Source organism: Mytilus galloprovincialis, chromosome 9 (genome assembly GCF_965363235.1).
Source record: "Mytilus galloprovincialis chromosome 9, xbMytGall1.hap1.1, whole genome shotgun sequence".
Classification (NCBI taxonomy): domain Eukaryota; kingdom Metazoa; phylum Mollusca; class Bivalvia; order Mytilida; family Mytilidae; genus Mytilus; species Mytilus galloprovincialis.
Window position 1 is genome coordinate 7,995,556 of NC_134846.1, and position 18,063 is coordinate 8,013,618.

Genomic DNA, 18,063 nt, shown 5'->3' on the forward strand with positions numbered 1-18,063 from the left:
AATCGATTGAGAGAAAACAAATCTGGGTTACAAACTAAAACCGTGGGAAACACATCAACTATAAGAGAAAATAAACGAAACAACAGAAACAATATAGTGCAACAAAAAACAAAACAAATGACAATGTAACGCACACAGAAACGAACTTTAAGATAACTAATGCAATTTTCCTAACTTGGAACACTACATTTTAAGAAAAAAATGGTGGATTGAACCTAGTTGTGTGGCTAGCCAAACCTCGCGCTTTTATAGCAATGTTAAATATAACTAAAAAATGACAACATTACATGACAGGACTACAGTACAAATAAATGCAAGAACATTCAGGACAGAGAAATATACAAATGAACAATACAATAGTACATTTCGACATAATATCGATAATCGAAATGAGGAATATGTTGAAGAGACAACATCCCGACCAGAGAGTGAAAAACAACCGAAGGCCACCAATGGGTCTTCAACACCGCGATATAATTCAGCATCCGGAGGCTTGCTTCAGCTGGTCCCTTAATTAATATGTGTAATTTAGTATTGATGGTGTCATTCCAAGTCAATGTATGTCATCGTACAGCCTTAAACAAAGAAATAATCTTCAAATTATTAGAGTCAGCTTTATAAGGACCCAACTTGACGAAACATGAACCAATTGGAACAAGAAAACCTTCGGCATGATTTATAACAACAACAACGTACAAAAACCACACCATGCCCCAGACTTCATTTTGATGGAGTTAAACTTATATTTGAGCACCATACCATCAATCTTGTATAGAATGGCATCATAAACCGTAAAAGCAGAATAGTTGTAAATGGATTGACACTATCAGATTTGCACGAAGAATAAAAGAAATGAATAAAGACATTCAATAATGTGAAAAATAACTCGCAGAAACTGTGGGTATTTCAAAGCCTATTTAAAGATTGAAACATATAATTAGATTTTACTACCAGGAATGCATAAGGAAAAGTAAAGTAATGGTAGATTTAAGGATTGAAAGACATTTGCTATATTCTCTTTTAATAAATGGAAAACCCTAATACTAAGTCATTAATTCTATTATTTAGTATTGATGAAAGCGATAAAAGTAGAATTTAATTCAACATTTTCAGTAAAACCCATGAATAGTTAAGTACAAATTAAGATTGAGTAAGGTTAACTACGCTATATGAGAACATAAACCGCAGCAGATTATATATTATGCATGAATATTGTGTCAACCGTTACGTATATGGAAACATTGGCATATATTATTTGCCCCTGAAATTGCAAAAATAATAAAATTGTTAAAACCATTCAAAGTTATTGATTATTTTATTGATGAATGAATAGAAGGATATAATCTAAGCATCCTCATAATTCTAAAATGTCCTTGACCACATACATGGCGATAGTGACGTATTTGACCTTAAATGGCAATTTTACATATAGCTTTAGAACAAAAAGGTATAACAAAAATGCTAAAATCCAAGGTAAATTCTAGAAAAGGTGAGATCCATAAAAACTGACCAAACAAAACGTAAGAAATCAACTGAACGAGACAATAACTGTATTATTCTTGACTTTCTACGGGTCTTTTACAAAAAAGAATAACAATTTCAAAATAAGCATCTGTCTTATCCAATTGAATTAGGTACCTTTTACATGATATGTCGACAACAACGCAATCACTTAATAACCTTGCTATATACCCTTGAATTTTACTTTGGTATATCATGAAGTCCAACAAAATCTAACTATACCATTTGCCTTTCATCATGTTTGATGCAAAGATAGAAATGATCTTACTGAACTATCGGTTATTTCTGACGTAAAGTTAAATGTTTTTATCAAGTACACTGCAATTCTAGTGGATTATAATGGGTTATATCAAGTTCGTTCACATATTCAAAAGCAGCATAACGAGTATTCAGTTGTAATAAGTCAAATACAAATTGTTGTTGCACACTTCGGATTTTTTAAAGAAAAAACCAGAAGGTTCTGAACAGCGAATAACAAGATTTATAAATCATTCAATACTATAGTAGTAAAGAAGCGCTAATTAAAGTGCAACCAAACATGCTGCCTTTTGTAACTGGATAATGCATTTATTGAGTAGTTTCAAAGCGATGCATTAGTGTTTTATTCTTGTTGTTATCTGATTATTGATTTTGTTAAGTCTTTTTTTATGAAGAATATTTTATATTTTACTTCCGTCTATGAGTTCAGTAGTAAGAATATTTTTGATATTGACGATTTATAACTGTGATAATATGTGTGATCTGTGATATGAATTGAAAACAAACAAATGTTTATGACATGTAACAGTATTATCTGCCATAATAATTTGTTTTTTTTTCAATTTGATTTCCCTTTAACTTTTGATCAGCTCACGCATGTGTTAGGTTTTAAAGCTGGAAGTCTTTTATAAATGTCTCAGGTGTATATTTAACTAGATTTTTTTAACGCAATCTCTTATCCTAAAATCTGTATATTCCGTTAGATATATATTCCAATCACAATAAAACAGCAGTAACTACCTACTTTAACTCATTACAATCTTCAAACCTTTAATTTTATCTGTGTGTCGTTTATATTGACTCAAATCATGCAAACACAACATAATGCATGTTATATAAATATACCTATCAGGAAATTAGAAAATGCACTTCCTACTAGTTAATTGATGATTGTTTAACGTCTAACCTAGCATACATCAATCAGCCGTTATATTTCGCTGCTTTACGACGGCTACAATAACCCTTTTAGGTAGGAAAGGTCCATAAACATGGAGAAACAGAATGATTAGTGTTATATCTAGCTTTACGACGGCTACAATAACCCTTGTAGGTAGGAAAGGTCCATAAACATGGAGAAACAGAATGATTAGTGTTATATCTAGCTTTACGACGGCTACAATAACCCTTGTAGGTAGGAAAGTTCCATAAACATGGAGAAACAGAATGATTAGTGTTATATCTAGCTTTACGACGGCTACAATAACCCTTGTAGGTAGGAAAGGTCCATAAACATGGAGAAACAGAATGATTAGTGTTATATCTAGCTTTACGACGGCTACAATAACCCTTGTAGGTAGGAAAGGTCCATAAACATGGAGAAACAGAATGATTAGTGTTATATCTAGCTACACCCTAGAACTTCAATTTTTAGTAGGATTACATGTTAATGTCTTCAAAACATATCCTTGTTCTAGCTTACGGACCAACATGATAATAAGAACATGTTGTGTTATTGCCAAAGAGAAAACTCAACTCCCCACACGATAAGTCTAATTTCTGACGTACGTCAATGGTGAAAAAAGAGATTAAATGAAAAAAATGTCAATATCTGAAGATATAAGTCTTTATGCCTGTTTGTCGGAAAATAAAACAATAAGAAAGTTTTTGGCGATCCAGTTGACCATAGAACTCAGAACTACAAAAATGTAGTCTATTCAATAGACCAGAGTCGAGATATGAGACCACCGATATGGTTTACTTTCGAACATATTTATTATACATACATTGTACAAAAACCCATGAAAACATTTTTTTGGAAATTATTATCATTTTGTAATACGGTATTGAGTTCCACTAATGAGTCTCATGTAGACAATACGCGCGCCAATCGTAACAAGTTTTAACTCGGGAATATTTGAAGAGATTTTACACACAAGTAGTATAGTTTTATCATTTAAGACACGTGTATGCTGGTTAATTGCTTTTAATACCGAAGATGAAATTTCAAGTCCTATAAGTAACACGTGTCATATGTGTAATGTAGTTTTCTAGAATGTTTCGAACAACGGTGTACTACTGTTGCCTTTATCATCCTATATCTCATTTATCCGTTTACCAGACTGGTTATTGAGTTACTGCTTACTTAATCAAATGTGATACATAATTATTTACATCAAAATAACTTCGTGTCATCGTACATGAAATGAGATACTGAAGATATGACCGGAAGTGAAACATGAAATACGTTTTAAGAAACTGTCTGCTGTGAAAGCAAATACAGTTCGCAGAGGTAACAACTGAGATTTACACCCGGAGATTGATTTCAGATTAGAATACAATTGATATTAGCATATAAAACGAAGAAATCAAGAAATAATGTTTAAATAGTAGAGATTGTTAAGTCCCAATCACATCCATTCTTTAAAGAGTAGGTAGAAAAAATGACTAAGGAAATTCCTGCCTTATAAAATTCCCATCATAACCGTGTTCGTTATTTACAAGGAACGTTAGACTTTGACATTTGATTACTCCGGAGACCTCCATTAATGACGAATGCATAATGACACTACTTAAGTTTCATTTCTGTCATAAATTGTAATCACATAAATTGAATATGAAATGGATATACTGTCACGCTTGTTAATACTTGCAGAAATGGTGGGCAATATATCGCAAGAGAAAAGCATTAATAACAAATGGTATAAGGTATAAAATAAAACATTTATGAGACCGTCCCAGTTTATGAGGAACTGACATACAAGTCGTAATAGGGGTAGACTTTGATCATTAAATAAAATCAATAAATCGTGACATGTCCAATCCTTTTTTGGTAAAAACTCCTTACTCCGTATCATTAATATAAAATTTAGTTTGTCAGTACAATTATAACTCGCTACACGATATGTCAGTAACTGTTGGAAGAGCTTCTATATAACAGTCAGTTCTCCTGACATCATCTGAACACTTTCTGGCAGAAGTGGTTCTATACTAGAAAAGTTTTGGAAAGCTCTTACCTCAGAACCGTTTTGATTGTTAGTTCTATCCTAGAACAATGTTTTGTGAAGATCTATTCTAATAGTTATATCCTATAATTTTTCTGACAGTCGAACCTATTCGAAAATCTTCTAGGGGATCATCATTACCTTAATTGAAGAATTATATAATATTTTAACTCGTTAGATTGATATTATTCTTAGTTTGTTTTAATTATATCTGTGTACTATGTTTGCCGGAATCGGAACACGTGTCAAATTATAATACATATCAATACACGTGTCAAATTATAATACAATATCTAAGCACTTTAATATGCAACTAACATACAGTAATATAATGTCAAATTAACTCGTGTATAATACACACGCCTGGAAAATGATATGGTCACTGTGTAATTCAAGCATTGTACATCAAATAAGCGCTCCTCGTCATTCTGCTATTTGTGATAATAAGTAAGGAAATATAAGAAGCACGTTCCTCTTACAGTACTTTAAATCATTATTATATATAACATTTTGTTTATTAAAAAAAATACAAAAATGTAGTAATAAACATGGAGACATATTAGAACTAAACTACCCACCCAAGACTTATTAATTTTACTACTTGATAATTTAATTCTAAAGTACTAACGACATATAGGGGAAATCGAGCATAATGCTCTTGTTCCAAATCACGATTGGATAGAACTGCTAAAATTTATTAAATGGTTCATACAGGTGTCTATTTGACATTGTACAATTTTATATAATACGTTCATATGTTGTTTAAAATTTACATGTAAAGCTTGACATGTACGCGTGCTACCACGGGAACAGGAAAATTAGCATTATTTTGAATTTTGGGTTCTTTAAATGCTTTCCATTTTGTCGTTTTTTTAATCAAGCGTCACGTGTTAATAAGTTATCAATAGTACCAGGATTATAATTAAGTACGTCAGACGCGCATTTCGTTTACATACGACCCATCAGTGACGCTCATATCAAAATATTTGTAAAGCCAAACAAGTACAAAGTCGAAGAGCATTTCGCATTCAAAAAGTTGTGTCAAATAGTTTGTACACGGAACGCACTTCTGGCATTTATGGAAGTTTATTACATATTACCAATTTTTGACAATTACTTTATGGAATATCAACATTTTTACATCATATGATTTTTGTAACCAGTTAAAAAACAAATATGACATTCAACAGAAATACAAAAAGAATGATACACTAACCTTTTTATGGACAGAATGTTGTAAAGCCTCTCATTCTTCATCTGTTCTTCCTCTTTCTCTAGCGCATGATGCGAAAAATATTCGAGATTTTATTTAATGAATGGCTATTATTTATTTTGAATTTATTGAACCATAAAACTAATTTTTGACTCTTCACATTGAATAATCCGCGAAGCGGATTATGTAAAATGTGAAGAGTCAAAAATTTATTTTATGGGTCAATAAATTCAAAATAAATTATTGCCATTCATTATAAATAAATTTCTATCAAAAATAAGGCTCAAAAAACTTTTTATATTATTTATATTAACATATTAAGTATTTGTTTTTGAGTTATGCATATCTCGCAGTTAGTAAATAAACTATTTGGATGATCTGCAATGGCCTACAATAAGAATCAAATACAAACATGTGTCATATTAGAATAGCAGACTAATATGAATCCTATAAAAATCTCTGCATTGTCATGAAAGCACCAAGTTGAATTACATTTGCATAATATGTTTTTTTTTTGTTCATATGAAGATAGCTATTGTATACACTGTTATTCCTATATAATATTGACGTTCAACTTTATTTGATAGCAAACAAATATGTATCCTACCGTAAAACCTATACCAACTGTCGCTGAAAATGATCCTGCTTGGAACTTGCCTTGGTCAAACTGTACTAGTAATGACGTTTTACCAACTCCGCTGTCCCCCACCAATATCGTCTGAAAAAAGTAAAAACATATACTTGTTATATACAATTGGGTTGTCGTCAATTTGTAAGAAATGGAAAGATCCTGTCCAACATTTTAGATCCTTTTATAAACAATAGTACTCGGAACTAGCCTCTCAAACTATTATGAGACCAATAAGTAAACCAACAATCTTGATAAATATTTAAGTATTGCTGTTTGTTTGCTTTTATGCTTATGAAAATAATGGATGTCTTACAAACTCATGATAAAATAGTACAAAATTTACGACAAAAATACCATTTATTATTGATCATCCCATAGTGAATAGGTAAAATTGAAAACAAATACAAGTAGTTGTAAGCCTACAAATAGAACTATTTGTCCCTTAACTAACCATCAACAAGGTTTCGCGACAAATATCGTATTGAAAACATAATATGAAAATAATTGTTTGCTTGCAAACCATCAAAACCATAACCGGGAGACAAAATCATCTATATGATCTTTTTATCAATATATTTGAAAGTGCAAAAATGCATTGTACATATCGAAATTCCTTATTATATTGATGTTTTATTTTATTTATCTTTTTTTTGTGACACTATTGCAATCAAAGTATCAGCTTTCATCAGACAAACAAAAGTTCAAAGAGAGATAACTCTAAATAATTACGTATTAAACATTGTATAGTATCCAAAGAGCTTAAGTTAAAAAAAAATGTCGTGCCCACTGCAATCGGTTTCATTTGTTCATGTCTACAATTTATTTAGTTTATTTATACCTAAAAAAGAAAACACCCTGACATGATTTTATCCTTCAAATAGTTTATTTACATTTCAAAATTTAAACATTAAAAAACACTGATATATATTTATGTATAACACCATCGTCGTATAACTTCAGAAGAGAGAGTAGTCATAATTGTAAACAGCCGAAGAAAGAACAGGATACTAAAATATTGTTAATAGAATACAGTCTGATGATGATTAAATTTAAACCCCAATATATTTTTACCCTTGTTAAGTTATGATCAAGACGATGATTCTAATATATATTTAGTACTTCATTTTCCAATTATTGGTTATTTCTACATATAGCCATGTTCTATTTGTAAATTATGATTTTCATATTTACAGCGAATCAATTAATGTTTTACTGATACAAATAGAACAGATCGATAAATGAAAGTACTAATTCAATATTAGGAAAACTAAAAAATCTGACTTATCTCCCATTGTTTAAAATTTGGCCATTGATCTTATACTAAAGATATGAAATACATATGTATTTAAAAGATAAACTCTGACACACAATAACATTGTGGTACATGTATAAGTGCAATGGAGTCAAGCTACGATTCTTAGCGCAAGTTCATACCTTCTATTATTCAAGAAGACAAAATGCCAATAAGTAACAGCTTGTCACAAGGAAGTTCGCTTGTTATGTTTGTGTTTTTGTGTCAGATTTTCTGAATCCTCTGGTTTTATCTATTTGAATGCCTCAAAAATACCCACTGACCTTCATTTTTCTTTTTATGAATATTTTAAATTCATAATTATAAGCCATCTGAAAAAGTCTTGTAAAATCTGAATTATTGTTTAATAGTTTAACTTGTCAATACTAAAGCTATGAAAAATCAAGAGAGACCATTTTCCCGCCAAAATTTCAATGGCTTATATCTTGAAAACAAACACATTGACCTTTATTTTGTTTTTGCTCTTTTTATTCCTTTATTAATCCCCTATCAATATATACTAGTGTCATGAAAAGTTTGATATTTTGAAACTGAAAAGCGAACTTCCTTAATTTGTGGTTTTTTTTTACAAAGAACGATATTTATGTTACAGGCAAGATGTTCGAAACTACGAAAGTGTCTACAGTAAAGTATATGATCTTTAAAAGTAATTATAATGCAGTATACTAAATCAGATGTGGATTTGCTTAATGTATATTTATCATATGTGTACACTCTAATCAGGATTTCTCACACGCAAAGGACATATCGATTGATGGTCTTGTTTATATATATAAAAAAACTTCACATTAAGACCAAACAACTAAGCAACAATAGAAGTAGTGGTTAGCACATCGTACTACTATATTTAAGGTTCCTGGTTAAATCCCGGTGTTGGGCAGAAACTTTCAGGGACTGAATTTTCGGCTCTCCAATGACATTATTTCGAGAAAGAACAGGCCAGTGCCTCTACAGCATGTACAAGGCACCATTTGCACCCGCAAAGTGGAAAGGGATTAATATAAGTAGCCACAACTTGTTTGCAAATCCACTAAAAATATATATGTTTTAACTAAGCTAACCATAAGTAAGTGTAATGATTAAAACTCCCTCCGTATAGAAATTTATGAAAGGCCGCGAAACAAAACCAAAATGTGATCAACTTAGAGTTGCGTGAACGGGAGACACATGCGTATACTAGCTCTTGCAGAGAATGTGTTACATGTATATTGACATATCGGTATATGTTTTACTGTTTTTCTCTTGGTTTCTTAATTGCGTATTTTTTATATTTTTTGCGGACCTGTTTAAAGGTGCATAAGCCCGAAGTGGTTGTCACATAACGCTATGAAGACAAGAGTTGTACTCAATCGAATATGTTGATAGTTATATGATCAACTTTTATGGAATTTCCATGTCATTAGAGTATAATAACAAGTCATCTTTCATTTTGTCATACATTCATAGCTATTCTACTTGTCCATATATATATTTAGAGTTATAACTTTTGTATAATTACTGGCTTAGCTTTTTAACTCACATCCTGTCATTTTCATGTTCAAATATCCGCTTACAATGCAGTGTACGATTACTTTGATTAAACAGATGTAAATGGCAAATCAATGCTGTCACAATTTTTCACGATCATACAACGTTTTTAAATCAATATTGATTCTGATAACTGAAATAGAATATGTTTATTTATAATTTACATATGGGACAATCTAAGAGAATGGGTAAAAAGGTTATCCTAGTGCAACGTGTTTTGAATTTTTATTCACGTGTCTTTGTACTGGAAACTCAGTATTCACACTGTTTTGTAAAAAATGGGTAGAAATAGTTATCAAAGATACTAGGATTATAATTTAGTACGCCAGACGTGCGTTTCGTCTGCATAAGACTCATCAGTGACGCTCATATCGAAATAGTTAAAATGCCAAACAAGTACAAAATTGAAGAGCAATGAGGATCCAAAATTCCAAAAAATTGTGCCAAATACGGCTAAGGTAATCTATGCCTGGGAAAAGAAAATCCTTAGTTTTTCGAAAAATTCAAAGTTTTGTAAACAGGAATTTTATAAAAATGACCACATAATTGATAATCATGTCAACACCGAAGTGCTGATTACTGGGCTGGTGATACCCTTGGGGACGAAACGTCCACCAGCAGTGGCATCGACCCAGTTGTGTAAATAGTTATCAAAGATACCAGGATTATAATTTAGTACGATAGACGCGCGTTTCGTCTGCATAAGACTCATCAGTGACGCTCATATCGAAATAGAAAAAGGTTCTTATTAGCTATTTCTTTTCATTTTAATCTTTATCTCGTGGGTCCTTGCCCTTTTGTGTTTGGCACTATGTATTGAAGGTTATTTGCATGTGAAAACTTGTAGCAAGTATAATTAACATAACTCTTACTTCAAAATTACTAAAGCAAAAGTTAAAGATACTCAACCCTGCCGCTGATGCTTTTAAAATAGAATACCAATGATCATGTCCGCTTTCGTCTGTGGCATTTTCTTGTTTAGTACTATATAGTGAAAGTTATGTGCATTTGAAACATACACAACTGAAACTAAGACAACAGTGAAAGGTTATACAACACTTTGTTTTAAAATTATGTACCAATGCCCTTCAAGTACCCTCTCTAATGTAACATATGGGTTGCCTTAATATGTATTTAGCCCCTCCCCTTATCCGCACCCAATCCCCCAATAATAAGACAAAATACCATGTATAAAAATTTAAAAATGATAATACATAAATACATATTTTTAAGCAAAACAAAAAATACGAAAGACGAATGCTTAACATCAAGAGAATCACACCTTTTTAACGTCAATCACTAAAATTATATCAAATATGTATATGTGATTAAACTTCCTTGTTGACATTCAAAACATATTTCATTATTATTTCACGTACAACAGTTTTTTTTTTCTGGAGTTCCAGTTCCCATGGCAATACAGAAGATATTATAGTCCTTCACTGCTGAATTTTATCTTTGTTAACCCAGTAAATCTGAAGTAACCGGTAACCAGGTGTCGAGTGTGATGTATATTATTGTCAAGCACTGATTAAAGCGACAATATAAGTGTCATCGACCCGTGAAAGAAAGACAATTTACAATAGGTAGCAAAAATATTAGATTCGCCTTTACCTGATCAATATTAATATTGTAACTACAACATGATATATCATGTCCTTACATTGAAATACTAGTGATTTCCTGTCGTTACTATAATTTACCTAACCAATTTGTTCTTGTACAAACAGATTCTTTGCATTTAACTGATTTTTAAAGTAGAAGCTGTGTATGACAGGAACTAGTGTAATTATCATAAGAGAATTCGTTTCCGTGTTGAATTTTCCTCGGAACTTTTTCAAATTATGTTGGTGGTTCTTTTGTTGCACTTCAGCTTTTCTGTTTCCCGTTAGTTTCCTCTTATAACTGATTCGTTTCCCTCGGATTTAGTTTTAACCCAGATTTGTTTCCTCTCAATCGATTTATGAATTTTGAACACCAGTATACTAACATCAACATATATGCTTTAATTTTTCAAAACGCAAAAACAAGAAATGGTTGAATTCTACTGCTTTTTATTGTCTTGTCCATACAATGATTTCCACGCGCTAATGCGCTTTACACGTGTTGATTCATTTAAAACTATACGTAAAACTAATTCGTGATTATAATTGAAAATTACCAATCTTCATTTAAAGAGAATGTGAATCATGGAAAATATTACTTTGCTATGATAATGCAATACTATTGTTCAGTTCCAATGCGGAAAGGACAATGCCTTATGAAAAATGGCATCACTCCTACACAGCTTTATCTATAAAATGTAGGAGTTCGTACCGTCAGATTATTTATAAGGTTACCCAGCACAATCTATTTATATAGTCAACACAATGTTATGTCAGTTACAGACTCAAATAAAACATAATTAAGCCTAAACGCGCGTCTGGTGAATCAAATTATAATCTTGGTACCTTTGATAACTATTCACTAGAACACTAAACAATGTGTAACATCAACCAGTTTCTCTATATAAAAAAGAAGATATGATATGTTTGCCATGTCTATTTTAAATAAAATATGACTATACCATTATAAAACCATTTTATCAATAAATAATAAAATAAGCTCCATAAAATAGACTATAAACAGCTAAAGCAATCATTCCAATCGCTTTTCCGTCATAAACGAGACAAGTTGAATATAAGTCAATGAGACAGATATCTACATAACAATAAAACAAGAAAAATTGAAATACAAAAAAAAAAAAAGAAAATTTGAATAGGGAAAAGGGGGGACAGGCAAAAATCGTTATAATAAGAAAAACGTATTATACTAAAGTGAAAAAGTACGAAAAGACAAAACAAATCCTGAAAACACTTCACAATGAAACAATAAAAAAAGATTCACTACCAGACTTCGTGTTGTTATCAGAATGGTACGCGTTTCAAATGTCCAATTTAATCTGATTTGCTAATAAGATTTGTTATTTTCCATATAGAAATCATAATGTATTCACTGCAAAATATCATCGGGTAAATTGGGTGATATTTACTTTCCAATGTTCCAAGTATTAACACGCAAAGACAAAAACAGTATGATTCTGCTTTTCAGTATTTTATCGTCTGATATGTATAATACTTTCTATGTCAACTATACACTCTGGCATCATGTATTTCTAACGTAAGTTACTTACATATGATTGATCAGAATTAAAATAATCTGTGATAAGCATCTTATAATAGTAATCTCCTTACAAAAATGCAATGTTTTGTGAGAAAGATGTCTTTGTTATGATTATGCATTGAAATGCACAAATGCGTAACGAAGATTGCTAGTGAAAAATGGCATCACTCCTACACTTCAATTATAAAAAGACGGAATCTGTAATGTCAGATTATTGATAAGGTTAAGCAGTTATTCTATTGAAAGTTTAATACAATATGAACCCAATTAGTGTTAGTGATTGAGAAGCTTGGAGGGAACTTTTTTTAGACGTTAAAGCATATTTCATTTTAGAAAATGTCCAGTGCGTTGACTGAGTAAAGGTTTGGCAGTAAAAACTAATATTAAACGTTGTGGTAGTTAGGCTGTGAGAAATGAACATCGTCATGCATCAGCTTCCAGTTAGAACAATGAAGTTCTAACTGATACCTCGTGTTGGGAGAGTCTAACGACACCTTACCGTTTAATTAAGGACATTACAATACATTTTTGAAGTTTTATTACATTACACAGAAATATATGCTATTTATTGTGACCACGAAAAAATTATTCCTAAGACGACAACCAGCAAAATATATACAAAGTGTAGCAAGGACTAAATGTATTTTTTTCTACTGTATCAATTAAATATTTGTTTCACTCCCGGTTTTTTTAGTGGAGTTCGTGTTGTTTCTTATTTATTATTTAGAACTGTTGATGTAAATGCTTTTTGGTTTTGTGAGTCACTAAAAAGAATGCCGATTGTGGCTACGACGAGTGAAACAGAGTCGTGTTTGTTTATACAATTGTAATGGGTAGCTGAAGTGGTTGTATTTTCCACCAATGTATCTTTATTTCACGAATAGAAAATATACTGTTACAAACTACAAACACCATAAAATCACTTTTAATCAAAAGGGCAAATTTGATTTGTAAATTTATGACTTTATTAATTCAATGCACTATAAAATAGATAAAAAAACTGCTTTCAACTTGATAATACAATAAAATTCTTTGACTGGTGTCATTTTCCATAGATTGCATTAATGTGTGTCAAAAGACATTGTGTATGTAAATGTCATCATGTATCAGACTTTGAGCTTTACTTTTTTTGCGTTCGTTTAGAATCAATACTCCTATGAAAAAACAAAGAAGTCTAACTTTATATATGACGTGCTTTAGGGATATATCAGTAATGACAACACGTTAACTAAAAGAACATTTTTAGCAGGAGAATATCAAAGGCTGTAACATCAAATCAGTAAATGATATGATATTCAAAGTAATCTTTTGTCACTTACACTTCGGGGCATGATTTCGGCTTTTTTTCGCACTTTGAATGGGTTGTTGTCCCTTTGACAAATTGTCCATTTGTATTAGCAATTTTATTTGATGAATAGTGTACTTTATAATGAAAGAAAACAAACACAGAACAGAATGGTACAAACTGATTTACAACCGATTACAAATATATCACATTAAAGAATGGAATAGGATTCACATGTACTGGGTACATTGCTCCAGCTAAATTCTTAAATAATATCTCTGATTACACATTCTGCACTGATTAATTTACGTTACACGTACCACTTTATTCAATATAATGTCCTTAACTAATAGACTAAACTATCTGAAGTGTCTGAATCCAAGAAAAGTATCACTACTCACACGTGAGAAAACTAAAATGTGCAATGCATTGTGGGAAGAGATTTCTTTGATATTATTATGCAATATCCTTTGCTATAACGCGTTAAGGACAATGCCATTTGAAAAATGACATCCCTCCTACACATAGTCTTAAAGAAAAGACGGACTCCGTAAGATCAGATGATTGATGAGGTAAAGCAGCGCATTCTATTCATATGTTCAGTACAAAGTAATTTCAGTTACAGTCGTTGTTGGTGATTGAGTACACAGGAGGAAAAGTACATCAGACTTTGAAACATATGTCGTTTTCTTTCATATCCAGTAAATTTACTGAGGTATAGACAAATATATTTTTTTCGACTTTTCCGGCCTTATTGTTACGAGTTAATGGAGTTGATAGCTCTGTATACCCTCAAGACCCCTTTAAACAAATGTTCATGATCATAATGAGGCATGGCGAAGAAAAAATATCTATTCAATATAGTAGCCGTAGTTAACAAAGTCAGTCTGAATGTTTCGCAGTGATGAAGGTGTTGATGACGATTACGTCGGAGGAGGAGAAGGTTAAAAGAATTTGTTAGATATATATCAGGAGAAAAAATATTGAATGCTATATGAAAATGAACCCTCTCTTGTTGATGCTAGACCACTACGGGCACGTTGAACCGGATTCTGAACGTTTCGAATTGTGAAATGACACTCTACTAGGGCGCATTATTCTTACCACGGCCGCTTTTTTAGTGAATCAACAGCAAATCGTTATTCAAGTCTGTGAACTGACAGGACATGATCAAACCCACGACCACCAACTCCCGAGATGAGTTGGCTTTGACGATTTAATTCATGTACCTATAAGAGATGGATGATGTCGAACGTGTAGTCATATATACAGTTTTTGTCTTGTAGACCACAAAGTTCTTAAAATATCCACATCATGTGTTTAACGAATACCATTTTTAAGCATTCATAAGAAACAGAAATAGAAAATTTATGTAATTGACTCGAAAGTGCCAGTGGGTTTATACAGAAGCGTCCATGAACCTATGTCGGACAATTCAACGGATAAATTAAGTTAATAAATTGTTCAAAAAGGACAGTCAACTTTTGTCGAACTTTAAAATTGAAGACTGGCGATGCTGATCCTAATCAAATCAAGCGTAAACCATGTAAAAAAAAAGATATTCTAAAGGCACCTGAAAAGACTTGAAAAGTAGCGGTGGTCAATAAAGGAATCAACTGTGAATCAATAGTATTTGTAAAGAAAGCCTTGTCAACGGCAGAGACTGAATGCTACACGACATTTTCTATTGATTGTCGCAAGAGATTGAGCTACATTTGCACTAAAATTAATGATGAAGTCTTTGATTTCTAAAGGTTTAAAAGGTACAAAGTCAATTGAATAAATAATCCCTAGCAAAATATGTTGATAAAAGTACCATAATTTTCGAGTAGCCTGCGCTAGTTATACTATAGGATATTATGTTTTTTTTTCTACAATTATCCTTCAAGAGGAGCTGTGTATGATAGATTAATAAGTAATAGTTATCCAACGAGAACGCGGTTTGTCAATGAAAGCTCATCCCGATTGACAGAGGCCAAAGGATGTTTAAATTGAAATCAATGTGTCTAAATGATTACACATATTACAGATGTGTGAATCTTCTTACACACAAGAACTAAAGTCAATTTCAATCAAACATATTCATGCCTTGTTTTACCACCATAACAAAAACAATATGCACCAATAAACATATCTTATAAATTTAAATTAAATATCGCTAAACAATAATAACTAGTATGGTCCAATTATGCAATAAAACAAAATTGATAACATCCATTACGATATTATACAACTATCTTAACCAAATATTCCAGTCGTACATCAATTAAACTTTTGTTTATGAAGGAAAACATTTGAAACAACGTGCAATGAGTCAACGAGACAGGAACCTTAATTAGAATAAAGAGAGAACAGTTTAATAGACAAAAGAAAGAAAAAATATCAAAGGAAAACATGGATGCATTACACACATCAGTGGAATACAACATACAATAAAATGCTAAAAATAAAGACAAGACAAGCACAAAAATCGTTATAACACTTGACTGAATATTTGAGCAACACAAACGTTACCAAATACTGAAGTGTGTTCCAGAGGAGTGGCAGTAAAAACTCCCATAATGCCAATTGTATTGGTCATGGTAAGTGAAGGTCAGGAAAAAGGGTAGAATTGTGGCAACAACAATTAGATTAGATGAGTGGTTAAGATCGTCATTACCAAATGTCAATCTCTATATCAAATTCTGTAAAATGTGTGAATAAATCTAAAAGAGACATATATCGGTTGTCACTAATTGAAAAATTACACAAATGTAATGTCAAGTTTTCTGATAAACACAACACATTATTTGTAAAGGGGTACACCTACGTGTATTTGAGATCCCTGAAAATTTCCTTGCATTCGTGCATTCAAATACATATACATTTTGAATTACGAAGAGTTTCGTATGCCAATGAGACAACTCTCCATCAGCAATGTTTTCTAGAAAATTGTAACTACCCTTTATAAAAAGGAGCTATCATTACTGGATAAAATGAAATAAAAAAGATATCTTGATTTAAAGTCTTACATTTTGTCAATAAAGAGAAAAATACGATATGAAAAAAACATGACGTGGAGAGATCATACGCTGGTTTTATATTGTTGCTTTGCTATTATTACAGCTTTTGTTGATTGCATAAAGTGTTATATGCATTTATTGTTTCAATACTCAAAATAGTGAACACTTTAACAAAAAAATACCCACTCATTTTGTAAAAAGTTATAATCGTGTTAAATCAAACGTGTAGATTCTACTTGACAATTTATGACTTTTTATATTTAAATGTCATTACGTATCAGACTTTCAACTTTGCTTTTCTGTGCTTCTTAAAGAATCAATACTCATATGAAAAAAAAAAGGTTTTATCAAATATATTGCGTGCTGTAGGTATATACTACTAATAAAAAAAAATGAACTAATAGAACATGTGTACGAAAATGAATGTCAAAAGCAGTAGAATCACATTTAATTTAGTAAATGACATGACATCTGCAGGTAATTATGACGGTCTTGATGGGGGTACTTCATTTATGTATATGTGGATTTTTTTTTGTAACGGTAGTTTTTCAGTCTTGTTTTTGTATGTCCATTATTGTTTTTTTGTTTTTAGAATTAAGCATCTATTTATTTTCAATGATTTTTTTTCGTAAATTTTTACGAATACTTCGCTTATTATTGAATATTCTGTTATTCGCACTATACGATCAGCTGGAAAATGTTCTACATGTAATGGCGACATAAAACAAACGTATTTTGTTGAACTGATGACTGTATGTAATATATATCACATGTTCTTGAAATAATCTATGGTTTCACTAATAAAAAAGAGGCATTATGGTGTGGTAACTCATGACACAAAATCTCTACACTCATTTGACAAACTCAAAAATACAATAGTAGAAACATCTCTTTTAAAGTTGCTCCTTTCATATCATCACAATTAGGCCGTCAACAAGAAGCAATGTTCAAATAAAAGTTCAAGACAGCTTTTAGCCTCGTTTTATGCATTTGGGTAGCGTACATACAATAAGGATATGTGGTATGATTGCCAAACACGGTCCAAATGACATGGATTTCACCAATTGTCAGGCACATGTCGGCAATTAGCAATGAACAAAACCCATACTGCATAATCAGCAATGAAAGGCAAAGTCATGACCAAATGTTAAACAATAAAACGTAACAAGTAAAAACATTTTATCTAATTTCAACAATTTATCGTTTAATT

General features: G+C 31.4%; 1 protein-coding gene across 4 annotated transcripts in view; it reads right to left on the bottom strand.

Annotated features, from left to right (window-relative positions):
* The window catches only part of LOC143044349 (ras-related protein Rab-26-like), a 188,879-nt gene that overhangs the window by 69,933 nt on the left and 100,883 nt on the right, over nucleotides 1–18,063 (bottom strand). For all 4 annotated transcript variants that reach the window (XM_076216301.1, XM_076216299.1, XM_076216306.1 and 1 more), the window contains exon 2: nucleotides 6,542–6,652. In XM_076216301.1, coding sequence (XP_076072416.1) covers nucleotides 6,542–6,652 — 111 coding nt within the window. The remainder of the gene's footprint in view (nucleotides 1–6,541; nucleotides 6,653–18,063) is intronic.